The following is a 26,312-nucleotide window of genomic DNA, read 5'->3' as shown; positions in this document are numbered from 1 at the left end:
GCACAAGTTGTCTGATCTGATTAATATACAGTGATTAACTAGAGATATATGGACTGAAAATCTTCCACACAGAGATGTTTCTAACACTGTTTTGTTTTTGGACCCACTACACTTGTTTAGTGGGATGTTTTGAGACTTCGGGGATACCATAGGGTTCATAGGTTCCTAGGTTGGTACTAGGCTATCGGCACTAGGACTTTAGAAGCAGAGCCCATGACATTTCCTTGGCTATTTCTTCCCAGAGTATTTACTTCCCTGATCCCCTGTCTAGCAGGGCAACTGACGTGATCCGGGGTACCATGGAGATTCCTTGTTTTTTTCTTTTTTTTTTTTTTTTTGTAATAGTAATTTTAATTCCTATATGTAATTCCAAGTAACCTGTCCCTTGTTTGGTCATTTGTACAGTTGACTATTGTTTCTCTTGTTAGTGATTCGTTCAGCTCACAAAATTCACAGCATTTGGCCCTGTTCTTCAGTTCAGTTGCCTAAACATCTCTAATATCTGCAGGACTTTGTGGCCTTATAATGGAAAAATGGTGAATAAACAGCAAGTTTCTTCAAAATGCACAGTAATCGCTGAACTACTCTTTGATGGCCGCTATTTTATATTTCTTCTTTTTAAGAAAAACATCTTCAAGGCTACAGCACTGAAGTTCAGAGTACTTCATGCTGTTCAGCTGTTCTTTGAATACATTGAATTTCAGAATTCAGGGTTTCCAGTTTTCTTCTAAGCTGCTTTCCAGTGAAAGAATTCCTGTTGATGCTCTGGTTCATGCTTGGCCCTCCGGCTTTCTGTATGCTTATCCTCCTCTTCCTCTGATTCCAAAGTTCATTCAGAAAGCTCGACGGCTGGGGAGCTCAGTCATCCTCATTGCCTCATTCTGGCATCGCTAAGTATGGTTCCCCTCTCTGTGGTCTCATGTAGTGTGCCCTCCCTGGACGTTGGATCCGGTTCCAGGTCTGATTTCACATCCCTCCGGGATTCCACATCCAGATCTGGCAGCCTGAAGCATATAGCTTGGCTGCTCCAGTTCCCATGATAAATAGGACTCCCATGCTATCTTCTCTGGTTAAGAAGATTTTGGTAGCAGCTCATAAATCTTCCACTAGGAAGGTTTATTCTAGGAAGTGGAAAAATATTTCAATGTGGGCGTCTCAGCATGATTTAGATCCTTTCACTGCTCTAGTTTCTGCTATCTTAGTATTAGCAGGTATTTTTCAACATGTTGCCAGCTTTTCTACGGTTACGGTTCAGCTGGCAGCTATCTCTAACTTCCATATAGGAGATGACTCTGCTTCCCTGGATTCTGCAAAGCTTTGTAAAGCCTTTTTGAAAGGGACCTTTTTACTTAGGCCTCCAATCAAGGGCCCAATGCTGCCTTGGAATCTTACTCTAGTTCTTCAAGCCTTGGTTTCTTCCCCTTTTGAACTTGCAGCTTCGGTAGATCTGCAATTTCTGTCTTGGAAGACAGATTTCTTGATTGCTATTACTTCAGTCAAAAGGGTGTCAGAGCTTTAAGCCCTATCAGTTAAGCCTCCTTATATGGTTTTCCATAGGGACAGGGTGTCCTTATGGACTTAACCCTTCTTTCCTTCCAAAAGTGGCTTCAGAGTCCAACATTAATCAGGTCATCAATCTCCCTGTTTTCCTTCCGAATAAGGGAGAGTATAAATTGCACCTGCTGGATGTTCATAGGCAATTATGTTTTTATTTGCATAGAACAAAGTCCTTTCATAAGTCGGATCAACTTTTTGTTCTACTCTAAGCCCTTTTTAGGGAAACCTGTATTGAATGTCACAATTGCTCATTGGGTTTCTCAGTGCATAGTTCTGGCATATGCAGCCAAAGGACTAGCTCAATCAGGTCAAGTCAGGGCACACACTACTAGGGCTATGGCTACTTCAGCTGCCTTTTCATCTAGAGTTTCTTTGGATGGCTTTGCCCTAAGGCTACTTGAGCATCTTCACACACATTAATTTCACATCATAATTTGGGTCTTCTGTCCAGAAGCAGGGCATCTTTTGGCTCCACCATGCTCTGGAATATCCTTCTATAAGGACCTCCCAGGATTTTTGGTAGCTGGGGACTCTGTCCCACAGGTTGAAGAGCAAATGAAAACAACTTCAGTTAAAGAAGTTACGTATTCACCATAACGTTCCATCAGAGTCCTTACTTTTGATTTGTCTTCAACCATCCCTCCCTTGTTCCCCCTGCCTTGCTTAAGCTGTGTGGGTGACCGGACGGAAGAGACATAGCCCTTACTTTGGCAAAACCTGGTCATTCCTATGGTTTTGTGTGTATTTCTGTCAAGGGGTTAGGCCTTTGGTCAGGTCGGGGTGGCATGGTTGGCAGCAAACTCTATCTGAGAGGATGAGGCATAGAGGGCCATTATGGGTAGGGAAGAAGCTTGGAGCTCAGATCCAGTGCTGGAAAATGCAGCTGAGTTGGATCCATCCTGGATCCGTGCCCCACAAGTTGAAGAAAAATGAAAAGCAACAACTCAGATGGAAAGTTATATTGAGTACATAACTTCCTTTTTAATCAAATTCCTTTGCCTTTAATGATTATGGAAAATGTTCAGTCCCTGAAAAATAAAATGGATGAACTTCAAGGGAATGGTTGTTAGCAGAAAGACTTGAGACTATTGTATTTTGGCCTTTATGGAAACTTGGCTTACAGAGTATGATCATTATGATGATTTGTTTATTGATGGTTTTGAAGTACCATTTCGGTTGGCACAAAGAGTGAATTGCTGAGGAAAACTCAGAGGTGGGGTATGCTTATGTTTGAACAAATGACACTGCAACTCTGTGACTGTTGGAAGCTCAACAGCTGATATACAAATATGTTATCTGTAAGTGTTACGTATTTTTACTTGCCACCCAAAATCAAATACTCCTGCTGCTGCAATTATTATTTTTGAGGCAATACAAAAATTACTGATGATTCCATCTGAGGCGCCAAATTTTTTATTGGGTGACTTTAATCATGTTTCTCTTAAAAAGACTCTTGTTAATTTTTATCAGTATGATTCTTGTCCAGCTAGGCAAGATAGGACTCTAGATCTTTGCTATGTGTTGATTTAAGTTGGATATAAACCATTCTCATTACATCCTTTGGGTTTGGCATATTTTAACTGTGTGCAGTTATTGCCAATGTATAAAATGCTTTTGAAGAAGGAGAAGGTACAGAAAAATGATGTAAAGATTTGGAATGAAGAGTCAGTATGGCATTTACCGGAATGTTATGACTGTATTGATTGGGACATGTTTAAACAATCTTACAGTGATGATTTGGACAATTTTGTTGATGTGATATGCTCCTATAATGTTTTTTGTATGGATATGATTGTACTATGTATGACTAAAGGAGATACTGCCATTCCAGATAGCTGGAATTTTGTAAATAATTATGTGTCATTTGTGAATATCAACATGATTTATATAAGATGCTTGTGTTACAAATGTATTAGAACTGTGTATCATATGTCTATCAAACTGCAGGTAAAGAAGTGCTTGTTGAAAAGGTTTTTGCAAAGTGGTGTTTGAAATGTAATTACAGTATGCAGTACTAGAATAGAACAGAAATGTACATGCACTATTGTTACTGTTTAAATGTATTTATTTTAATAGTGGAAACTGGAATACAGGTGTTAACTTCAGAAAAATAGCTGGAATTAAATTACTTTATGGCTATGCCATACAGGATGGCATCTTTCAGCTTTCAGTGCAGCTACAGACATGGAGTCAGTGCAGAGAAGCTTTCTGTACTGTCTTTAGGGTGAAATAATTACTAGTCTTGAAATGTGGAGGAATGTAATTGTTTTATGACTTCCATCATCTGCCAAAGATCTGAAGTCTGTATATTTTCACAGGTAGATTCTAAATACTGTCAGCTTCCAGCGGTGGGGGTTTCACCTGGGAAAGAGTCAGATGACAAGAAATGATGTCATATTGCAACCTATCACAGCAGTAATGTTTGAGATATTAATTTGAGAGCTCTGTTCAAGATACAGAGCATTCTGTATTTTGTCTTGGACTTGACAAGAACCATTCACCACACATCTGCCTTGCCCTAATTAAGTAAGTTAACTAGGGTATAGTAATTCTCGTAGATTCAGTCAGGAGTATAGTGAAGCTTAGTTTAGATATTTTTCTTTTATTTTAGACTGTCCTGCAGTGCTGTTTTAAATATTTCCTGTGATTTTGAACTCTGATTCATTGTGAATATATACTGAGTATTTTCTTGTTCTTTTATTATTTATTATTAAAGATATTTAAACCTTTCATTGTGGCTGATCTGTGTACAGATATTTAAGTTTTGAGAGTACTTGCATATGTATTTGATGACACTGTGTGGACTACTACTAATAGCCTTCCTCTTGGACAAACCACCAGTTGTATTAATATTGCACAGTAAGATTGGACACCCTTTGTTAAGGGCTGTAAATTAGCTGATAAGGGTTTGACTGGTGACAGTGGTAACTACCTTATAGTCTTGGCAGAAGGGGGCATAGCTAGTAAACATGTGCCCAGCCTCTCCCAGGTGTGTGTGTAAATCAAACCTCAAAGAGTGTGTCAGCTACTTGGGCAGAGACACAAAGCACTGGTTGGATAGAGAGGGCGCTGGTAGGTCTTGGCTTGGTCACTCAGCTGAAATCTCAACTGTATAGCTATGCCAGTGGGGGAGTCTTATTGGGGATCTGGAGAAAGAGGGATAAATCAGCCCCGGACTGGTTGTGGTCTCTGTATACTCTTAAGGGAAATTGCACTTGATGCATAGAGCTGCATCTGGAAATACTATGCGTGTACTTGTCATCCTCCCAGTGTACATCCCCCACTATGTTGCCAGTGGTGAGGATTGAGGCTCATTGATTACTGTCCAGTGGTGGGTCCTCACACCATGTAAGCAAGTTTACCCAAATAATAAACCATGGGGTAGACAAATCTGTTAAGTCTAGCTTAAAGGAAAATAAAAAGGCTTTTTAAGGATGGAAATATGTCATAATTGCATACAACCACTAAAGAGTTGAAAGTAGAAGTTTTAAGATCAAAACAATTTTTTTTTCTGAATTTTGAAATGAAATGTTTGTATCTTTTACATTTGTATAATTATCATTAGTAATCTGTTGTATGTACCTAGTTTGTTTTTGGAGCTTTTCTCCCCAGGACTCCATTGAAAACGGGTTCTTTTTGGCTCAATGGACTATCCTGGTAAACCAACTGCAAATAAATAAAATAAAATAAATAAATAAATAACAAAAATATAAAACAGAGTTAGGGGTTAAGATGGCTGCAAATAAATTTTGGATTTGTATGGTCTAGTATGAAAACTAAAGCAGGTATTCAGAAGTCAAATAATATTGGCCAGATGTTTGGGATACAGACTTTAAGTTTGCCGATTCCTTTAACTCATCAGTCATTTTGATATTTTTGATTTTAGTTATCACATACATGATTTGAAGCAAGAACTAGATAATCAGTAATTCTAGTATAGACCAAAAAGAGGTAGAAAAGGCATTTCTTACAATAAAGTTAAGAAAAAATGGTGAACCTGATAACCTTTGTGGTTGTGCAGGAGAATTAAGTTCTGTATTTCATTATATCTTTAATAGACCATTACAGGCACAGGATGTACCTAAGGTGTGGAAAGATGCTGTGGTAGTTCCAATTCCGAAATTGAAATGTCCAAAAAGTCTTAATGATTTTAGACATGTAGCTCTTACATCAATCTTAATGAAAATTTTTGAAAGGTTGATAAAGTTAGAAGTTTAAGGTAACAGAGCATGCTCAATTCTATGCAGTTTGCTTATAGGCAGTGTCGAGGATGCAGCAATTACCTTGCTTAACTTACTTGTTAAACATCTGAAAATAAACCATACATATGTCAGACTCTTGTTGATTTTTCTTCCACCTTTACTACTATTCAGCCACATATTTTGATTGGCATATTGCAAGAACAGTTTGATTTGAGCAATAATCTTACGGGCTGGATTATAGTTTTTTGATTGATAGAACACAAAGAGAGTAAATAAAACTTTGATCAAGCATAATTCTACAACTGAATCTCTGCAAGGATGTATACTTTTGGCCCTTTTGTTTATTCTTTATACAAACATGTGTTGGAGTATGCATGAAACTAGGACCGTTTTGAAATATGCAGATGATGCTGTTGTAATCAGTCAGCCTAAAGATAATGAGAATAGTCATGGTCAAGTTATTACTGATTTTGTTAAATAGTGTAATGAGTCTTATCTTCAGTTAAATGTATCTGAAACTAAATATATGATTGACTGATCTGCACATACACATGATGCAACAGTTATAAAGGGTCAGTTGATTGTATGTGTATAATCTTATAAATATCTTAGGACAGTTATAGATTCAAAGTTGAATTTTGAGGAAAATTGTGAAGACTGTGTGTAGAAAAGGACATCAAAGATGGTTTTGTTTGTGAAAATTGTCCCAATTACACACAGATAAAAAATGGTAATCTTATTTTACCATGTTTTCAGTGAATCAATTTTATCATTTTCTTTGGTAGCATGGGATGGATATTTGTCTACTAAAAGTAAGAATTCATTGAATCAGATTATGAAATCTAGTAAGCTGATTGGAGAACAGCAGTTGAATCTTACATCTCTGTATTCTAGAATACTGGAAAAAATAGCAGGTTTAATTTTGAAGGATGTTTTACATCCATTATACACTAAATTTCAACTTCTTTCACCAGGACGAAGGTATTTGTTCCCAATGTGTAAAATAAAATGGTATAAGGACAGATGTTATGTAGTCCTATCTCGCCTACATTCTTACCCGTGGGTTTGGAGCCGAATATCGTCTCCGACTCGGCCAAACTTTTCTAGCTCGAAGTCTTCTATTGGCTGGGCTAAGCAGGTATCCCATGGTGCACTGCTCCATATCCCCAGATCTCGTTTACCGCTCGTGTAGCTTGGGCATGGTCTCGCTCTTGGTTATGGCTAAGTACCTTTTTTCTTGTCTTGGGAGAATTTGTTGCTCTGACACAAAAAGCTATTTTCATAGCTGTTGTCCTTAGTGTTGTTTAGCTTCTTGGTAGTGTGCGTGTTTGTGGTATCCCGATAACTGTTCCCCCGGGCTAGGCCCATTTCAGTTAGAGGACCTAGTCCTTTCCTTCTCTGTCTGTCAAACCATTTAAATTAGAGTTTTGATTGTTGTTCTCCAACCCTTGTAGTCATTAACCATTTTAGTTAGAGGTTTTTGGCATAGTTGGTCTCAGTGTGCATCTCTAGAGTGTGTGTACGTTTTCAACCTCGTCTGATTCCCACGTTTTTTGTGGTGTTGAGTGTCTAAGTTTTCCTGTCAGATTTTATCTCAGGTCACATTGTTGGGTTTTGTCTGGTGATTATGTCTAAAGACTCCAAAGAGCACAAACCTTCTAGTTTCAAAAAGTGCTCAAAATGTGGGTACAAAATGTCCATCACCGATGGGCATTCTATTTGTGTCTATTATCTGGGAGCCATTCATCTGCAGGAGTCCTGCAGTTTTTGCCATGCATTCAGTCCCAGAGTGCTCCAAGAGAGAAAGAATAAGCTGATCCTAAAGGGACTTTTAAAACCCTCTTTTGAAGAGGTCTTAGATTCTTCTCCCAGCGCTAAGTCTAAATCATCTAAGTCTAAAAAGAGATCTCCGGCTCCATCAGTTTCATCGGAGTCTCCGGAGAAAGTCACTAAAATTGCATCAACCTCCTCGGCTCCACTGTCCTCGGGGCCGCAGGAAGTGTCGGTGGTGATGGAACCGGCGTCGGCTCCGGTTATATTGGAACCTCTTCGGAGCTGATCGCCCAGTCTCAGACCAGTCTCTCCTGAGAGGAGATCTCTATCTCCCTCCCTGTCCTCCAAATCCTCCAGAACCCTTTCGGATATGGATGTTGATAGGGTGGTCCAGAGGCTCCTCCAGTCACCGGTTTTGGCAAAATTGTTTTCGGCTCCGGAGCCTGTCCCGACCCCTGCTTCGACCATTCCTTCTCCGAGCGCATCTTTGTCTTTGGAACCAGATTGATGTTCATCGTGCATACAGCTGCAGTCATAATAGATGGGTTATCCTGCCATCAGGCGGGTCCTCGGTCGGCCAAATTCCAAAGTCTAGGTCCGGCGTCGGTTGTCGTCGCTTCCTCCCTGACGTCAGTGCGGCAGGGGTATAAAAGAGGCAGCCAACACCATTTTCTTCAGTCTTTCTTGCCGCGCTGTGCCCGAAGCAGAAGCAGTTCGCAAGTGCCGGTCGGCCACCTCCTGAGATTTACAAAAGTATTTCAGCCGAAGTCTTCTTGAAAGCTAAGTACCCCATTGGGGAAACTTTTCTTGCTTCAGACCGATGTCAGACAAAGTTAATAATTGCAAAGATAAGGACCGGCATACGAGGTCCGCACCACTTACTGATACCACGCTAAGGCCGACTACCGGTTCTCCGGTGCGCAGCGAGACGCCTACGCAGCCCCTGAGTACCGATGACTATGCATTACCGGTGTCTTCAGTACCCGAGGTCGCAGGCTCCTCTGCCCCCATTCCTACTACAGATACCGACGCCACTCCTGGCGGGGAAACACAGAATTCAGACAGGCCTGCCATTTCTCAAGGGGTCTTCAGGCCTTCCTCCTTCTCTATTAAAGCCTTCACTAAATCTAAAAGCCATGAAAACCAAAAAACAGGTTCCTCAGACACCCTCTCAAGGCACCATGCCTAAAAAACAGATGCTTAAAATGGCTGTGGATTTGATTACTCTTATCAGGGGTTCTCAACCCCCCTCTGACAAAAGGCCCAGATTAGCAGAAGACTACCCTTCCTCAGATCAAGATTCTATTACCTCAGAACTATCTGAGGACCAGGATTGTGCCTATTCTCCATTGTAAGACTCTGATGTAGAGGAGTCTATTCCCTCTGTCTCCCCCCCTGAGGACTTTTGGGGAAACCCTGCATACATTGAGGGAACACTTTCACTGGGAAGGCCAAGATTACTCAGATTCCAAGAAAAGGCTCAGGGAATTTCTTCTGCTCCCCCAGCATAGGCCTCTGGCTATCCCTCCTGTTTTAGATATATTGGATGATGTGTATACAGAAGCCAGCCTTAATCCTGATTCTTTGCCTCCAGCTCCTGTTAAACCAGACAGGTATTACTGGGTTCCTGATTCTCACCAGTTCCTATATAAAAGCCATACTGCTGACCCAGAAACTATTTCACAGGGTCCCAAGGGAATTAAGGCCTCTACTGATAAAAACCCATTACCTTCAGAGAGAGATTCCAGATCTTTAGAAAGGTGGGGGGAAAAGGTGTACACCTCGGCCACTTTAACCATGAGGGCATTAAACTGTCAGTTCCATATGTTAAAGTATCAACAGTTTTTGATATCTCAGCTGAAAAGCAAAATGACACAACCAGAGCAACCAGATTTAAAAGAGTTGCAGGATTTGTTGCATGGTGCAGAGCAAGTGGGTAAACATACCTTGCAGTGTGGTTTTGATGCTGTAGAGGCCTCATGTAGAGCTGCTGTTACGGGGTCTGTTATACGTAGGCATGCTTGGCTCAAAGAGCAAACCTTACCAGATCATGTCAAAGCTAAATTATTAGATGCACCTCTTCAAAAAGATGTATTGTTTGGTGTTAAAGCAGAGGAGGTGCTAAAGAAAATGGAGGAAAAAGCAAAATCAATGCAAACAGTGAAAGATTTCCTGCAGGTACAGCCTCCACGTTTCAACAGAAACTGGCCTTCAAAAAATTGGTCCTTTCCAGCCACGGACAGACCTCAAAAGGGCAGATACAGGCGTCCAAGGGGAAGAGGGCAACCTCAAGGATCTTTCAGAGCCAGACAGTGGCAAGCACCAACCCCAAGAGGTGGAGAAGATAGATCACAGTCTTTTAGAAAACAGACACAATGACTTCCTCCTACACCTGCCAAGCAAAGCTTTAATGGCAGCACCTTTGGGCAGAAAACTGGCATTATTCTCAAAAAATTGGCATATTGTTACAAAAGACAAATGGATTCTGGACATTATAGACAGAGGCTACAGGTTCCACTTTCACACCCTTCCAAAAATGAGAGGCATGCCAAACCTGCCACAAAATCAAAGGGCAGAAGCACAAAAACAAATTTCAGCTCTCATGGACATGAAAGCAATTCAAGAGGTACCTGCAAAAGAACAAGGCCAAGGGTTTTATTCCAGACTATTCCTGGTACCAAGGAAAGACAAAGATTGGAGACCTATCTTAGACCTATCCATCCTAAACACATATCTGCAGGTGCCAAAATTGAAGATGCTCACATTACAGAAGCTTCTTTCCATGCTGGGCAAGCAGTATTGGCTGGTAACATTGGACCTCGAGGAGGCATACCTGCATGTCCCTATCAGACAAGATTGCAGAAGATACCTCAGATTTCTTGCAGGTTCAACCCATTACCAATTCTCTGCATTGCCCTTTGGCTTATCTACTGCGCCCAGAGTGTTTACGAAATGCCTGGCATCAGTAATCGCCTTCTGCAGACTACAAGGGATACAAATCTACCCATATCTGGACGACTGCCTGATCCAAGCGGACAGCAGTGACATACTACTGCAGCACCTGGCGTTTGTAATAAAACTGTTGAACTTCCTGGGATACACAGTCAACAAAAAGAAATCAAAACTAATACCCTCTCAACAAATAATTTTCCTGGGTGCCAACTTGGATAGAACCACCCAGATGGCCTACCTCATGCCAGACAAGCAAGGGCAACTGTCTCAATACTTCAGAAAAATGGCAACTTACACCAGGCTTACTGCAAGGAAAGTCCTGCAGGCTCTGGGATTCATGGTGTCTTGCATCCTACTTATCCCATGTGCAAAGCTGCATATGAGGAAACTTCAATGGTACCTAAAAAACTTATAGCCTCAACACAGCCACAGCTTGGAAGCAATTATACCACTCATTTCATGCCTTCAAAAGGAATTTATTTGGTGGGCTCAAGCTTGCCAAAGAAACATCGGTCTTCCTTTCTGTGTACCTCAAGCAACTCAAATCATCACAACAGACGCCTCAGACTACGCCTGGGGAGCCACATGACAGATCAGTGCATTCAGGGAAAATGGGCACGAAAAGAGAAGCTCCTTCACATCAACCAAAAGGAAATGCTAGCCGTGCAAAAGGCTATTATGACCTTCAAAGACCTACTGCATCCAGGCCAGCTATTGACAAGGACAGACAACACCACAGTGATGTGGTACATAAACAAACAGGGGGGAACTCATTCATGCCCCCTGTGCAGGCAAGCCATGACCCTATGGAACACAGCACTGGAATTGAAAATTCAACTACAGGCACAATTCCTGCCAGGGAAGGAAAACACACTGGCAGACAACCTAAGCAGAAATATGACAGATCCACACGAATGGAAGTTGCATCCTCAAATTTTCACACAGATAACTCAGGCATGGGGACAGCCAGAGATAGATCTCTTTGCTACCCACAGAAATTGCCAGTTGAAAACATATTGTTCATGGACCTATCATCCACAGGCCTGGAAAGTGGACGCACTTTCCTTCAATTGGGCAACATTGACAGTCTATGCCTTCCCGCCTCTTCCTCTGCTGCCCAAAGTTCTATTAAAAGCCAGAGCAGAGAGGCCGAAAATGATTCTCATTGCTCCAGACTGGCCAAGGCAACACTGGTATCCGTTCCTGAAGAGCCTGACACATTCCCCACCATTGATCCTACCTCTAGTCCCTCTTCTGTTGTCCCAGCACAACTACAAAACTCTTCACAGCCATCTCAAAACTCTAAATCTAGCTGCATGGAGAATTCCTTGATTTCCCGACAGTTTCTCCTCTCCAAGGAGGTGCAGGATGTCATCTTGGAGGCCAGAAGACCTTCTACTAGAAAGGCCTACTCCGCCAAATGGAAACGATTTTGTGCCTGGAATCAAAAGAAGGGTCAGAATCCTTGGGTAATAAATATACCTCAAATTTTACAGTACCTAGCTGAGATGTTAAACAATGGACTTTCCTTCTCCTCCATCAAGATCCACGCTTCAGCCATTTATGCACAATACAACACAGATCCTCCTTTATTCTCTCATCCTCTCAAGGCAGTTCCTCAGAGAGGCAAAGAATATAAAACCCCCAAGGAAACTACCAGTCCCTGCTTGGGACCTCAACTTCGTATTGGAAAAGCTGACCCTTCCTCCCTTCGAACCAGCTTCTTCATCAGAGTTACAGTACTTGTCATGGAAAACCACCTTTCTTCTGGCTATCACCTCAGCTCGCAGGGTTTCGGAGCTACAGGGCCCTCATGGCTGTGCAACCATTCATCATTTTCCATCAGGACAGAGTTTCCTTACGAACCAACCCTACCTTTATGCCAAAGGTAGTATCCAGTGTAGCTTTGAATCAGACTATCCACTTACCTACCTTTTTTCCTAATCCACAAAACAAAGGGGAAAGACTACTACATTCCTTGGACATTCACAGACAACTTTGTTATTATTTGGACAGGACAAAGCCATTCAGGAAATCTGAGCAGCTCTTTGTGTCCCATGCTGCAGGTGCTCAAGGAAAGGCGATTTCCAGACAATTTCAAAATGGATAGCCCACTGTATACGCCTTTGTTACTCATTTCATGGAAAAACTGTGCCTGCATGCATCAGATCCCACTCCACCAGAGCTACAGCTACCTCTGCAGCCTTCCTCAGGGGGGTCCCTACCAAGGATATTTTGGAAACAGCCACCTGGAGTTCAGTGCACACTTTCTCCAAGCACTATCACCTCCCACTATACTCTAAATCTAGAGCGGGCTTTGCCACAGCAGTCCTGCAGGGCATCCTAGCCCCTCCTAGTTCCACTTAGTGCCTACCACCCTTACTTAGATTTGGGATTCTACCCATCTGTTATGACTGCAGTTGTATGCACGATGAACATAGTACAGTTTTGTACCTACCATAAATGTAGATGTTCGAGTGCTCATACAGCGGCAGCCCAGGTTTCCCTCCCTCCAACCCCTCTTAGGACAGGCCTTATGACAAACCCTTTTCATATAACCTTTTGGGGTACTCTTTTATGGTGTATTTGCTTGCAACTACTGATTTTGATTTATCAACATTGCATTTTTGCATAACATTATGTTTGCCTTCCTTCTGGGGGCACCTGACATCTGGGGCAAGAAAAACTGAAGAAAATGGCGTCGGCTGCCTCTTTTATACCCCTGCCGCACTGACGTCAGGGAGGAAGCGACGACAACCGACGCCGGACCTAGACTTTGGAATTCGGCCGACCGAGGACCTGCCTGACGGCAGGATAACCCATCTGTTATGACTGCAGCTGTATGAGCACTCGAACATCTACATTTATGGTAGGTACAAAACTGTACTTTCCGCACCGTGTGATGTTGCTAGTCCGGTTCCGATGGCCCCTTCGGCTCCATCAGTGCCGACATCGGCTCTGACCCCGTCGGCTCTGTCCTCGGGGTTCGGGACTCTGGATTCTTCAGTCGGGCCCGAGGGGGACATCTCGGGACATATTTCGGTTCCAAGCCTCCCTCTCGGTGCCTCGACTTGGGGAATTCCGACTCCTGTCTTGGTCTCGGAGGCTGGCCGGTCCTCGGACTCGGGGGGACCAGCCTTCGAGGCCATGCGGACTGCGCTGGCCAGATTGTTAGCTACATCAGGCGGATTGGTCACTCTGTCCCCTACCACTCCAGTGAGAGCCTCTGACCATCACTTATCCAGGGACAGCAAAGTACCAAGGCCTATTGATACCCCCACGAGTGGTCGCCAACTTTCTGAGAGCCCTTCAGAGTTCATGCCTGAGGAGCCCCCTAGAAAGATGTGCAAGAGGAAGCACATAGACTCCCAGGATGAGTCCCTCACTTCTGATACTGACCTCGAGGAATCGGAGGGGTCCCCCAAGTCATCCTCTGATGATGTTTCCTTCTCCGACATCCTGGAGATACTGAAGCAAAGAGGTGACTGGCCGTCCAAAACCCCTTCCGAGGAGGAGTCGGTCTTCCTTAAGGCCTTTGGTGCTCAGCCCTCTGCCTCCTGGGTGTCCCCACCCTTCGATGAGCTCCTTGATTTAATTTGTCGAAGGGTGTGCGAAAACCCTGATTCTGTGGAGCCCATGCCCAGGCGCCCCAACAAGTTTCTTTCTGCTCCCCAGGGTAAGGAGTTCTTGTCCAAAGGAGTCCCTGTAGATGCCATGGTGGTGGCGGCAGCCACTCAGAAGGAAGTAGCAGAGACCTCTTCCTCTGTCCATCCTCCTAACAAGGAGTCTAGGACCATGGACCGATACGGGAAGCATACCCTCTCGTCAGCAACCTTTACCTTACGGTCGCTGAACTACCGGTCTCATTTCACTCGGCTCCAGAGGGATGATCTCAAGGAGTTAGGAGATACTCTTGCGGGTAATCTCCCTGAGGCGGTGGCCTAGACGTTTAACGCCCAGGTGTCTACCCTCAACTCCATTGTCAACTCCTCCATGCGGCTCATTTCGTATGCAGCCGAGGGAGTGAGTAGGGCAGCAAGCTCAAGTGTCGCCCTTAGGAGGCAAGCCTGGCTGCGCCTGTGTCACTTTGCGGAGGCCTTCAAGTCTTCCTTCACTGACATCCCCTTTGACGGTTCTTCTTTGTTCGGAACCAAAGTGAAAGACACCCTCACCAGGTGCGAGCAAGAGGGAAAAGACCCTGTCTGCTGTAGGGGTCCGTTTTTCCCTTCCTTCTAGGCCTTACCCGAAGGCCCAGCGGGGTGGGAAGATGTGGTTCAAGAAATCACAGAAGTTTTTTCCTGCTGCACAAGGTGAGTCTCCCTCCAGAGGCAGAGGAGGGGGAGGTTATTCAGGGAGACGCCGCCCTAGAGGCCGAGGGGGCCCCCGCAATTCCTTTCGCGGCTCTCCCTACTCTCGTTCCTGAGGGAGTGCCCAGCTGTGCTTATCCGGAGCTAGTCGGGGGTCAAATTTCATTATATCCGGAAGCCTGGAAAAGCATTACCCAGGACCGATGGGTATTACGAATAATTTCCGGAGGTTACCTCATTCTGTTCACATCAGACCCCCCCATCAATCAGAAATATCCCACACGTTCCACCCAGTCAAAGGGATCAAGCAGCCTTAGAGGTTTCAAAGCTGCTAGGAAAAGGAGCCATCCAGTGTGTCCCCTCAGACCAGATCGGATTAGGGACTTACTCAAGATTCTTTTTGGTGCCGAAAAGAACAGGGGACCAGGAGACATATATTAGATCTCAGCCAATTAAACAACTATGTACAGAAGTCCAAGTTCCGTATGGTCACACTACAATCGATTCTCCCATTGTTGGGAGAGGAGGTATGGATGTGCTCCATCGACCTCAAGGATGCTTACTACCATGTAAAGATGGACAGGGCATCCAGGAGTCACCTACTCTTCCGGCTGGGAGCCAGTCATTTCCAATTTCGAGCACTGCCCTTTGGTCTCACCACAGCCCCCAGGGTGTTCACCAAGTGTATGGCAGTGGTGACGGCTCACTTGAGACATCAGATTCCAGGTGTTTCCATATCTGGATGACTGGCTCCTTACCGCCCCCACCAGGCATCAGCTAGTAAAAACCAGGGACGCTACCATCACTCTTTGTCACCAGTTGGGCATAAATGGGAAAAATCTGCCTTGTTGCCCTCGTAGCGTGTCACCTTTATAGGTGCAGAATTAGACACCATTCATATGCGAGCATTTTTACCGCAGGAGAGGATACAACAACAAATCCACATCCTGATGCTCATGAGGAAAGCGAAGGCGAGATGGGTTCTCCAACTTCTGGGGACCATGGCAGCAACAATCATGTTGGTCCCTCTAGCGAGATTGCATATGAGACTTCTCCAGTGGCTTCTCTTTGTTCAATGGTGTCTCCAAAAATTTCCACTTTCTCACCCCATTTTACTCACGGACAGATGCAAACAGGACCTCTGTTGGTGGCTTCGCACCAACAATTTGGACAGGGGAAGATCCTTTGTCCCACCTATTCGGTTGCCACAGTGACCACGGACGCATCACAGATTGGGTGGGGGGGGGGGGCATTATCTTGGCAGGACAGTCCAAGGCATGTGGCAAGATCACGAGATACATCTGCATATCAACGTCCTAGAGATGAGAGCAGTGCTACTTGTGTTGCAGGCACTTCAGGGTTTTCTACCTCTAGGGATGATTGCAATGCACTCAGACAACATGTCGGTAGTGTGGTATCTAAACAAGCAAGGGGGAACCAGGTCTTACCCCCTGTGCAGAGAAGGCCATTCAAGTGTGGCAGTAACTTCCCAACATTTTCTAGTGGCAACGCACATTCCGGGGAAGTCCAACGTGATTGCGGACAGGCTAAGCAGAGCTATTCTGATGCCTTACGAGTGGTCCCTGAATCCTCTAGTTGCAGAACGAATCTTCAGCAGATGGGGTCAGCCTTGCTGCGACCTTCTTGCCAGCCCCCTCAATGCCAAATGCAGCAACTACTTCACGCTGATACCCCCACAGGAGGAGTCACCCAGGGATGCTCTGATCCACGATTGGCCCTTCGGTCTGCTTTATGCTTTTCCTCCGTTTCCCTTGCTGTCAAAGGTAATTCAGAAAGCGCAATCATTGGGAAGCAGAATGATTCTGATTGCTCCACACTGGCCTCGTCAAGTCTGGTTCCCCTTTCTTCAACCATACATTGTGGACACTCCTTGGATTCTGGACCCTCAGCCAGATTTACTGACACACATGGGACAGTTCCACCCCTGTCTGATGGCCCTCCGGTTGACAGCCTGGCTGCTCCACTTCTGTCGTTAGGCTTCATGAATTTTCACCGGAAGTGGTTCACATTTTATCTTCCTCTCATAAGCCATCTACTAGGAAGATTTATTCCAGCAAATGGAAGAGGTTTTCTATTTGGGCGCATACCCAAGGCATTGATCCATACATAGCTCCAGTTGCTTCATTCTTGGAGTTTTTGTCTATGCTCTTCCATCAGGGTTCCGCATCAGCTACCATCAAAGTTTAATTGGCTGCGATCTCTCATTTTCATGTGGCTAATGAGCCTAGTCTTATGGCTCATAGATTTTGCAAGGCTTTCCTGAAGGGTACTCTTACTCCATCCCCCGGTCTCCGAACCTATCATGCCCTGGGATCTCAATTTTGTCCTACAAGCCCTTACTTCACCACCTTTCGAGCCTGCAGCTACCTGTGAATTGAGGTTCTTGACCTGGAAAACAGACTTCTTAATAGCAATCACCTCAGCTAGGTGAGTTTCAGAAATTCAAGCCCTCTCTATTAAACCCCCATACTTAATCTTCCATAAGGACAGGGTTTCTCTTAGGCCAAACCCTTCCTTTCTTCCTAAAGTGGCTTCCATGTCTAATCTTAATCAATCCATTGAGTTGCCTGTATTCTTTCCGCAATTTTCAAACAAGGCAGAATTTAACTGCCATCAATTGGATGTACATAGACAGTTACGCTTCTATCTGCACCGAACAAAAGATATCCGGAAGTCAGATCAACTATTTGTTTCCTTTGCAGACAACAAAATTGGGTCCCCGGTTTCCAAGGTCACCATATCCAGATGGATATCTAATTGCATCTTGTTCGCCTACCAAGCAGGAGGAAAAGATCTGCCATTTCCGGTCAAGGCTCACTCTACTCGGGCTGTTTCTACATCTACAGCCTACCAGGCCAGGTTGTCAATGGATGGATATATGTGCTGCAGCTACTTGGGCTTCTCCTCACACATTTGTTTCTCATTACAAATTGGATGTGGTTTCTAGGGGCAGGTCGTCCTTTGGCTCCACAGTACTCAGGAGTATTTTCCTATGAGCCACCCAGGGTGTAGGTGCTAGGGATGCTGTCCCACGGGTAAGAATGTAGGCGAGATAGGACTAAATAACATCAGGAAGTTATGTACTCACCATAACGTTCGATGTATGTAGTCCATCTCGCCTCACATTTTTACTTACCCTCCCGCCTTCCCCCTTCCTGGAGGATCTGGAGGTTAGGGGGTTTTATCTACAGTTCCCTTTACTTCAGCTTGTTCTTTTTATCTGAATATTGTGTATGCATGGGGTACGTATGAGTTTCGCAGCAAACTAGATCTTGGGATATGGAGCAGTGCAGCATGGGATACCTGCTTAGCCCAGCCAATAGAAGACTTCGAGCTAGAAAAGTTTGGCCGAGTCGGAGCCGATATTCGGCTCCGAACCCACTGGTAAGAATGTGAGGCGAGATGGACTACATACATCGAACGTTATGGTGAGTACATAACTTCCTGTTTTATTCGAGTACCTATTGTTCAAATCAATAACAAATGTGTCCAGTTTAAAAAATAATCTGTATTTGTAGCATGTTCAAATCCCAGTTTTTGCCCAATTGAAAATATCTGCAAAATAGGTATAATGATGGCACTTAAAATTAGTAAATATGTGCAATATAGGATGTAAACTCAGTCTTTGTGTTGTCTTTAAAATATTTTTTTAATGTTTTTTGTTAATATATGTTATATGTTTAAATGTATGTTTTGTGACCAACGCTAAATCTGCGACTGTAAACTAAATTTACCTAAGGGTACAAATAAAGGAACTGAATGGACACTTACCAACTCTGCCAGTTACTTCAATCTGAAGTGAGTCGTCCATACTTAGAAATGTAAATAGAGCATTATGTGGCTTTTTGGTTTTCTCTTTCTCTCACACACTCACTGTCTCTGCTCTGTGGTAGTCAAACTCCAACCCAAACCTTTAACCAAGGGATGATAGGTAACTTCCATTAAAACGAAACAATGTAAGAAACTTCTCTGTGTGGAAGATATTCAGTCCATGTATCTCTAGTTAATCGCTGTATATTAGTCAGATCAGACAGTAGTAGTAGAAGTAGCGAACTTAAACTCGTCTTAAGTCATAAAAATAATAAATATATAATTTGAAATATTGTACAGAATTACTAAGTATTCAAAAGCAATCCAAGCAATTACAATATTTCAAATTGTGTATTTTTTTTTATTTAAGACGAGTTTAAGTTTGCTACTTCTGCTACTATTGTCTGATTAATATAGAGTGATTAACTAGAGATACATGGACTGAAAATCTTCCATGCAAAGAAGTTTCATACACTGTTTTGTTTTTGGACCCACGATACTTGTTTGGTGGGTTGTTTGAAACTTCGGGGATAGAAAGAAAGACAGAAAAGATATTATGAGTTCCTACAGATGGAGTCTCCTAAGCTATCCACTGTTGCTCTGGTTGTGATTGCCCTCTTGGATACTTTGTCAGCAGCGGCTGTAGACCCTGACTCTCACCCCCCCTGCACCTAAGAAGCCAGATGGATTCTATAAAGTGCCTGAGGTGTGCTGAGGAGTGCAGATTTCTTTGTATTTGTCCTAATGTAGTGTCAGTTTCCTCTGCTAAGCCATCAAAGCTATTGCCCTTTACTAAGCTGCAGCCTTCCTGTAAGGATAGTAGGGCTACGGAAAGGCTGTGCAAAAAAGTTTACACTGCTGCTACTTTATCCTTTAGGGCCATCAGCTGTCAGACTGATATGACGAGGTATGTTTCAACGAGGTATGCCCCCCTTCCTCAGGTTTCTGACCATCCTGATTCTGAGGGGAAGGATTCGGCCCACCTTCTGTTGGGCAGTGCTTCTCAAGTTGCCTGCCACTCCGTCAAAAGCACTGTGATGCATCTGGTGCCTCTTCAGGGCTGCTGCCTTTGGTCAGTTATGAGGCATTATTCTTGGTTTTATCTTCAAGCTTTGCCTGCTGACACAAAGTCCAAAATTTTAGATGTTCCTTTGGATAATGAGCCTTCGTTGGGACTACTGCAGCTGAACTTTTCAAGTGTGTCTAGGAAAAGGGTAAAGCCATGCAGGAGCTGAAACATATATTTTTTCTCCTTTTCCCAAATTTCAGAGGAGTTATCCTTCTAATCTGCTTTTGTTCAGCCCTCCTCTTAAGGTCAAGAAGGGTTCTAGGCACGTGCCTCCTGCTAAGTCTCTCTAGACTGTTGCCTCCCAGAAACCTGATTTCCACCATAAGCTAGGTTCTATTTGACAATTTGCTTCCTCCTGCCCTCAGTCAGGTTCCCTTGTCCTGTCGTCTATTTCTGTCTCTCCCAATTGACTACTGATCACTTCAGACTGTTGGGTTCTGTCTGTTATCCATCTGGCATATTTCATGGTTTGGAAATCCCTTCCTCCCTTTTCAGCAATCCATCAACCTCCTCTGAGAACAGCTGTCTCATTTCCCAGAAGTTCTTCACTCTGTTTTGGCGCCAGTCACCATTCAAGCTGTGCCTCCTGTCTATGTAGGGAAGGGATTTTACTCCATAGTGTTTCTGGTCCCATGGAGAGTACATTGGGATCTTTCCATGCAGAACAGCTTTCTCAACATTACTTCCTTTCAGATGGCATCTCTGCAGACATTTCCTCCTGTTTTACCACAGGCCTTTCTGTTATCTCTGGAGCTCATGGATGCATACCTTCACATCCCCATCCATCCTCTCTTCAGCAAATGTTTGCATTTCTCGGTCTCTTCCTTACATTTTCAGTTCTCTGCTTTGACCTTTGGTCTTTCTGCTGACCCAATGGTATTCACTAAATGCCTTATTCCTGTCATTGCATTTTGCAGGATATGAGGAATTCAGCTCTTTCCTTATTTAGATCTGCTTCTTCAAGTTTCGTCCTCCAAAACTCTGCTTCAGGATCTCAGGTTTACTCCTACTCTGTTAGAGTCTGGGGTTCACCATAAACTTCCAGAAGTTAGTTTTGATGCATTCTCAGGATCAAATTTTCCTGTGCTGCAGACTTCAGACAGTTCCCGAGCTGGCATCTCAACCTGCCCCCAAGGCTCTGTCTCTTATTGCCTTTTTCCCATCCCTTCTTCCTCTGGCAGCTGTCACAGCCAGGGAATTTCTCAGGTGCATGGTTTCCACCATTCCAGTGCTCCTCCTTGCCAAGCTCCATATGAGGAAACTTCAGTGGTGCCTTAAGTTAGTGTGGCTACAACATTGCCACCCCCTGGACTGAAAATGGCAAATGCAAACCAGTTATTAACGCAGATATTGTGTTTGTAGGCTTATACAGTATATTAAATAACAAATGCACTGCAGTTAATAACATACACTATTTATGTAAACAGTTTATTACAGCTTACATTTTGTACAGTAGAGAACACTGAAGAAACTTCAGCCTAACTAGCAAACTACATAATAAGACTTTCATAAATGTGTTTGTAACATCCACATTTATAGTGGCTAATATGTATCCTTTATTCCCAAAACAATTACATTCAAGTAGTATGTTTAAATATTCTTTAAGTTTAGATTGCAACTTAATTTTCTGCTGCTTTCTAATTTTAAAAGATGTCTGGTTCCATCATGTTGTGGGGAGATAACTAATATTTGTGAATATTGTGGGAGTACTGTAGTAACGTCTAAAATTAAGAGATATTAAAGGAAAAAGTTACAGAAGCTGAAAATGAAAAACGCAAAGACTGGGGAAATAGAGGAATGAATTCAAGAAAAACTCAGTTCAGTACTCCAGAAATGCCAGAGCAACAAGGTAAGAGAAAAAAATGTCAAAAAGATAGGAAGTAATAAAAGGAAATTTTAAAAGGTCCCTTCCACATCTTGCTTGTATCATGAGTCACCTTCACTGCTATCTCTGTAGAGAAAATAGATTTCAAAAAAGCTGTCATTGCCACCTGTATCTGTTGTAAAGGTATTTGTCTCAAATACAAATCTATAAGAATCTGTACAAAAAAGACATACTTTTCTGTGTAACATGCCATTGTCAATAGAAAAGATCATCAGTTGAGTTTATACTAGGTTCGGAAATAACTTATAATCTCCTAGATGTTTTGGTGACGCACAGTCTTTTAATAAAGTCTCTGTGTTAATGTTGTCAGCCACTCCCAATTTCTAAATTTGTGTTAATGCTTCCCTCCTACTTAATAGCTGTGTACCAGCTGAAATATGTTCATAGGTAGTTGCTAGGTATACTTTCCAAAAGACTTAATGAGCCCAAATTTCCAGTTGCCCCAAGGCATTATCTGATTAAGTTACTTGCTCAAGGTCACATAGTAGGTAAGTGAAGGCTAAGGGAATCAAACCCCTGTACTTCAGGAAATAGCTTGTTAACTTGTAACTTTAATGTTCTGTAAGAGAGACGACTCATAAATATTCATTCATACATGGATAAAATAAGCCCCCTAGATTTTAATAATCCACATTGTTTCTTTATGGCTTAGTAAATTCTGAATAAATGCAGGGTTAGCCCCTTTATGTATGTATGAACCCTTCGATGCCTGTAAACGTAAGTTGCTCCATTGTGCTTACTTATGTTCATGTAAAACATTTGTTTTTTTTAAATGTATTCTTGAGTGACTGTGGTGAAGTGGCTACACCAAATTTATACCATGATATTAGAGTGCTGATTGTGCTGAGGACTGAAGCCTGTTCATTTAACAGTGCCTTTTACAGATTTTTAACATTTGAAGTGTTGGAATACAATAGAGGGGCTTCCACTTTGTTGCTAAGTATTGGATGGTGCTGGTTACTTTTAGGAATTACACACACTGAAGTTGTACAATAGTATTGTTTTAAAAGGAAATAACATACATTTTTAATGTAACCCTATAGTATGTAATTCACATACTGTTTTGGTTTCTTCTTTGGGTTCTACTTCAAAACATCTAATTCTCATAACATCGAAGCTCAAAACACTGAGACCATAACATCGGAAACCCAAAACACTGAAAACTCACATTGAAAACTGAGAATACTGAAACTTTGCATTACAACATTGAAAACTACAAAGCACATGTAAATAACATCCCCTACACCTATAACACCACCAAACTAATAAACACACTTTTTACTACGTTTCTGCAGGGGGGCAAGCCCCCTGCACCCCCACACCCCCCTGTAAATTAAATATACCAACTCCGAGATTACACTACAGTAGAAAAAAGTAAATTTCCTAGCCCCACTGTATCGCTATCACCATACAGAATGTGCACATATCTAAATCACTTACCGGTATTGCCTAAAAATGCATACAGATTGGCAAAATAAACACTATATAAATAGTATAAATTCAGTAAAACTACAGCATCTTATAGTGATAACACAAGATTAACAGATTAAACTGTAATATTTACAATTTTTGATACACTGTTCGATGTTGCACATTTTCAGTGTTATGAAATTCAATGTTATGAGTTTGTGTTTTGGGTTTTCAGTGTTATGGTCCCAGTGTTTTGAGTTTCAGTGTTATGAGAATTAGATGTTTTGAAGGGGAACCCTTCTTTGCACATGTAAGTTAACAGGAAAGGCTTTGCAGCAAGTCTTGAGAATGCGTTTGGTGCTTCTTAGAGTAACCATGAGATAGAGGGGTATTCAGCAGCTGCTGAATATGCAGGGTGTCTATCTTTTAAAATTAAAGGGACCATGTAGTCACTTTTCATTTATAACTAACTTCATTTCCTGGGTGATAATTTTTAAAATAGGTGCCACTCCTGTCCAGCAGTGAAAACTGGCAGGTATTTCAGTGCTGTTGTCTGTAAGCAGATTGGTCTTTTTTTATATGTCTTGAGGGTGGGAAACTTTAAATCTTCTGATCAAAATGCAGTGAAATTCAGTGGCAGGTAAGAAATTGTGTATGTTTAATGGGAGATACTACTGCAGCACATGCAAGTCTAGATGGCCTTTTCTTCCATTTTGTTTGTACTTTACCTGTTATTTCAGAATTTTGTTGGCAAAGGATCTATTTCGAGGACTGGAAGTCTTATCCACATTAGGCATGCTGTAGATTATGACTTTTCCAAAGAGGGTGGTCTTACCAGTACATGCCTTAAATTGGCAGGATTTCTTAATGTGATAGGGTGTGTTAAGTAATGGAAGGATCACTGAAGCAATATTTTGATGGATGACATCCTGTAATGTCTCTCTACCAATGCATTGATTTGTTTAAGCTCCTTGAATTTTAGATTGAATGTATATGAGCCAGCCACCTTATTTTAAAAAGGGATCCTGGAGTGACACCAGTTTGAAAATATATATGCTTATTGAAAGAGGAGTGGCTCTTCATTTTTTCCATTAAAGTGTAGTTTATATTTATAGCCTGTTCTGTGTTTCCTTGAACATGTTAGTGTATTTCTTTGTAGTCAGGAATGTTTGACTTTCATAAGACACATTTAAAACACAGTTGTTTTTGTATTTAACAGGTGATCCTACAAGCTGGCAGAACAAATCTCTTCCTGGTGATCCTAACTATCTCGTTGGAGCAAACTGTGTTTCTGTTCTGATTGATCACTTCTAAAGTTGTGCACAGCAGATGGGTTGCTGGATATTAAACTGTCTTAGACCTGCAACAAGGACCGAACCACGTTATGAAGTATTATGGTGTCAGAGCAATGTACTGACTGGGATTTTTGTGGTGGTAAATGTGCTTGAGAGCTTACTGTTGCTTGGTGGAAGATTTTTGAGTCCGGGTCAGAATATATGCCAACGGTTTTAACTGTGACTGTCAGCACTGATGCTGTAGTGAAAATGTTCTAAGATACTTATCAGGAACATCTGGAACTGTTGTCATCAAACCCTGCCAGCTGTTAAAACATTGTAATTATAGGACATTATATATTGGCATTTTACCAATAGTAAGATGCTTGGGATGCTACTTAACTGAGTTTGTCATGGATTCAGATGATTTCCCTTTCAGAAAGCCAGCTTGAGTATTTCCTGTAAATATACTGAGAGCAACCATCAGGAATGGTACTGCTAACCCATTTTAGAATGTTGTATGTAGATGCACCTTTAGATTGACATATTTTGTTGCAAGCATAGTTCTTTTTTCTTGAACAGATATACCACTATTTATTTCCTAACTACACTGCAGAATGCTCTTTTGGAAAGGGTAATATGCATGTGCTGAGACTTGGATCATTAACCCTTTCTTACACAATCACTAACTCATTTTTCAACACTTAACTAGCAGAGATGCCTTATCCTTATATTTAACACTCTTAATTGTCTTTATATTATTTCCTGGATTACACTACTCCAAAGTTACTGTATTTTTATGCCTATCAAGGTAATAATTATAAAATTAAATAAATGAATTGAACTCTTACTTTAAGAAGCTGTTGGTTTAAGGACAGAGAGACAGGAATGGAGCTGTTCATAAGCAAGTTTTATGTGACAGCAGAAGATTAGTGAAGGTATATTTTCTGCTATGCATGTGAAATTTTAATGTTTAAAGAATGCTTGTATATACTTGTGTGTATATACCACATTGTTCTTGGTTTATAAATTAACTTTTTTATGTCTTTACTATTTTGTATAAAAAAGAAACATTTCTAAAGAAAGAATATCTTTGTATTCCAGTATGCCCTCAAGCCTTGAAACTTTAACATCTGCAGCAATAAACCAGCATTTCTATGTATGTGTGGCTGTATAGATATATAGACACACATACCCACACACATGTATGCACAAATACACAGTAACATTTTTAAAATATTTGCAAAGTTTATAATATTTTTATCATGGCTGAGTTAAAAAAAGATGAGTAAGAGTTCTTACCTATTCATGAAAATGCCCCTTATGTGACTTATGAAGCAAAATGTACTGTGTGCCTTAAAGTGTATTTTTTTACTAATAGAAATATTATGGCACAGTTAGTACTGCTCTCTAATATAACACTTTCTGTTAATCAGTTTATAGGCATTATTCCCATGTGGCTGATTTTTCTGCAGTTATTAAAAGAGTTACACATTTCTAAGTATACCACTATTGTTACAGAATAAAATTGTTTATTATAATCCGTTTTTGTTCTTGCATATGTAAGTACAGTATTGAATGTTGCCACTTCCTGCTGTGCACATTTGGAATCTGGTTTTGCTTTGTGTGTGCTGGTCTTATACTTTTTGGTACTAAATGTCTGATTGTGTGTGTGATCTGTATATATGGTTTACTGTCACAGTCCTGAAGCCCACAATCTTGAAAGTCATAATCCTGAGACCATAGTATCGAAATACTAGAAATGTCTAGGTTATGAGTGAATGTCTATGAATCAGAATGGTCTAGTTTATTTGAATATTAGACATCTATTAAGATGTACAGCCTTTATGCTTTTTTGGGTACCCATCCCACATAATCACCAAGCCTCCCCCCTGGATATCCCTGTAGACCCATGTGTTCCGCCTCACAGCAAGAACCTATCTGCCCATTTATTCCCTGCTGAGATGATTACCTTGCTTTGCCACTGTTTCCCTTTGGAGCAATTAGCAATTAGCCCATTCACTCTCCTTAGAGGCTGTGATGCCCCTGCAC

General features: G+C 42.1%; 1 protein-coding gene across 7 annotated transcripts in view; it reads left to right on the top strand.

The window, feature by feature from the left end:
• Positions 1-25,807, top strand: part of TJP1 (tight junction protein 1) — a 2,268,071-nt gene extending 2,242,264 nt beyond the window's left edge. For all 7 annotated transcript variants that reach the window (XM_044078564.1, XM_044078565.1, XM_044078562.1 and 4 more), the window contains one exon: positions 24,206-25,807. In XM_044078564.1, the coding sequence (XP_043934499.1) occupies positions 24,206-24,300 (95 nt within the window). In that variant the 3' untranslated portion in view covers positions 24,301-25,807. The remainder of the gene's footprint in view (positions 1-24,205) is intronic.
• The last annotated feature ends 505 nt before the right edge of the window (positions 25,808-26,312 follow it).

The sequence above is a fragment of the Protopterus annectens genome, chromosome 7.part1 (assembly GCF_019279795.1).
Source record: "Protopterus annectens isolate FY-2018-M chromosome 7.part1, PAN1.0, whole genome shotgun sequence".
NCBI classification, from domain to species: Eukaryota; Metazoa; Chordata; order Ceratodontiformes; family Protopteridae; genus Protopterus; species Protopterus annectens.
This window is presented reverse-complemented; position numbering and strand designations above follow the sequence as displayed.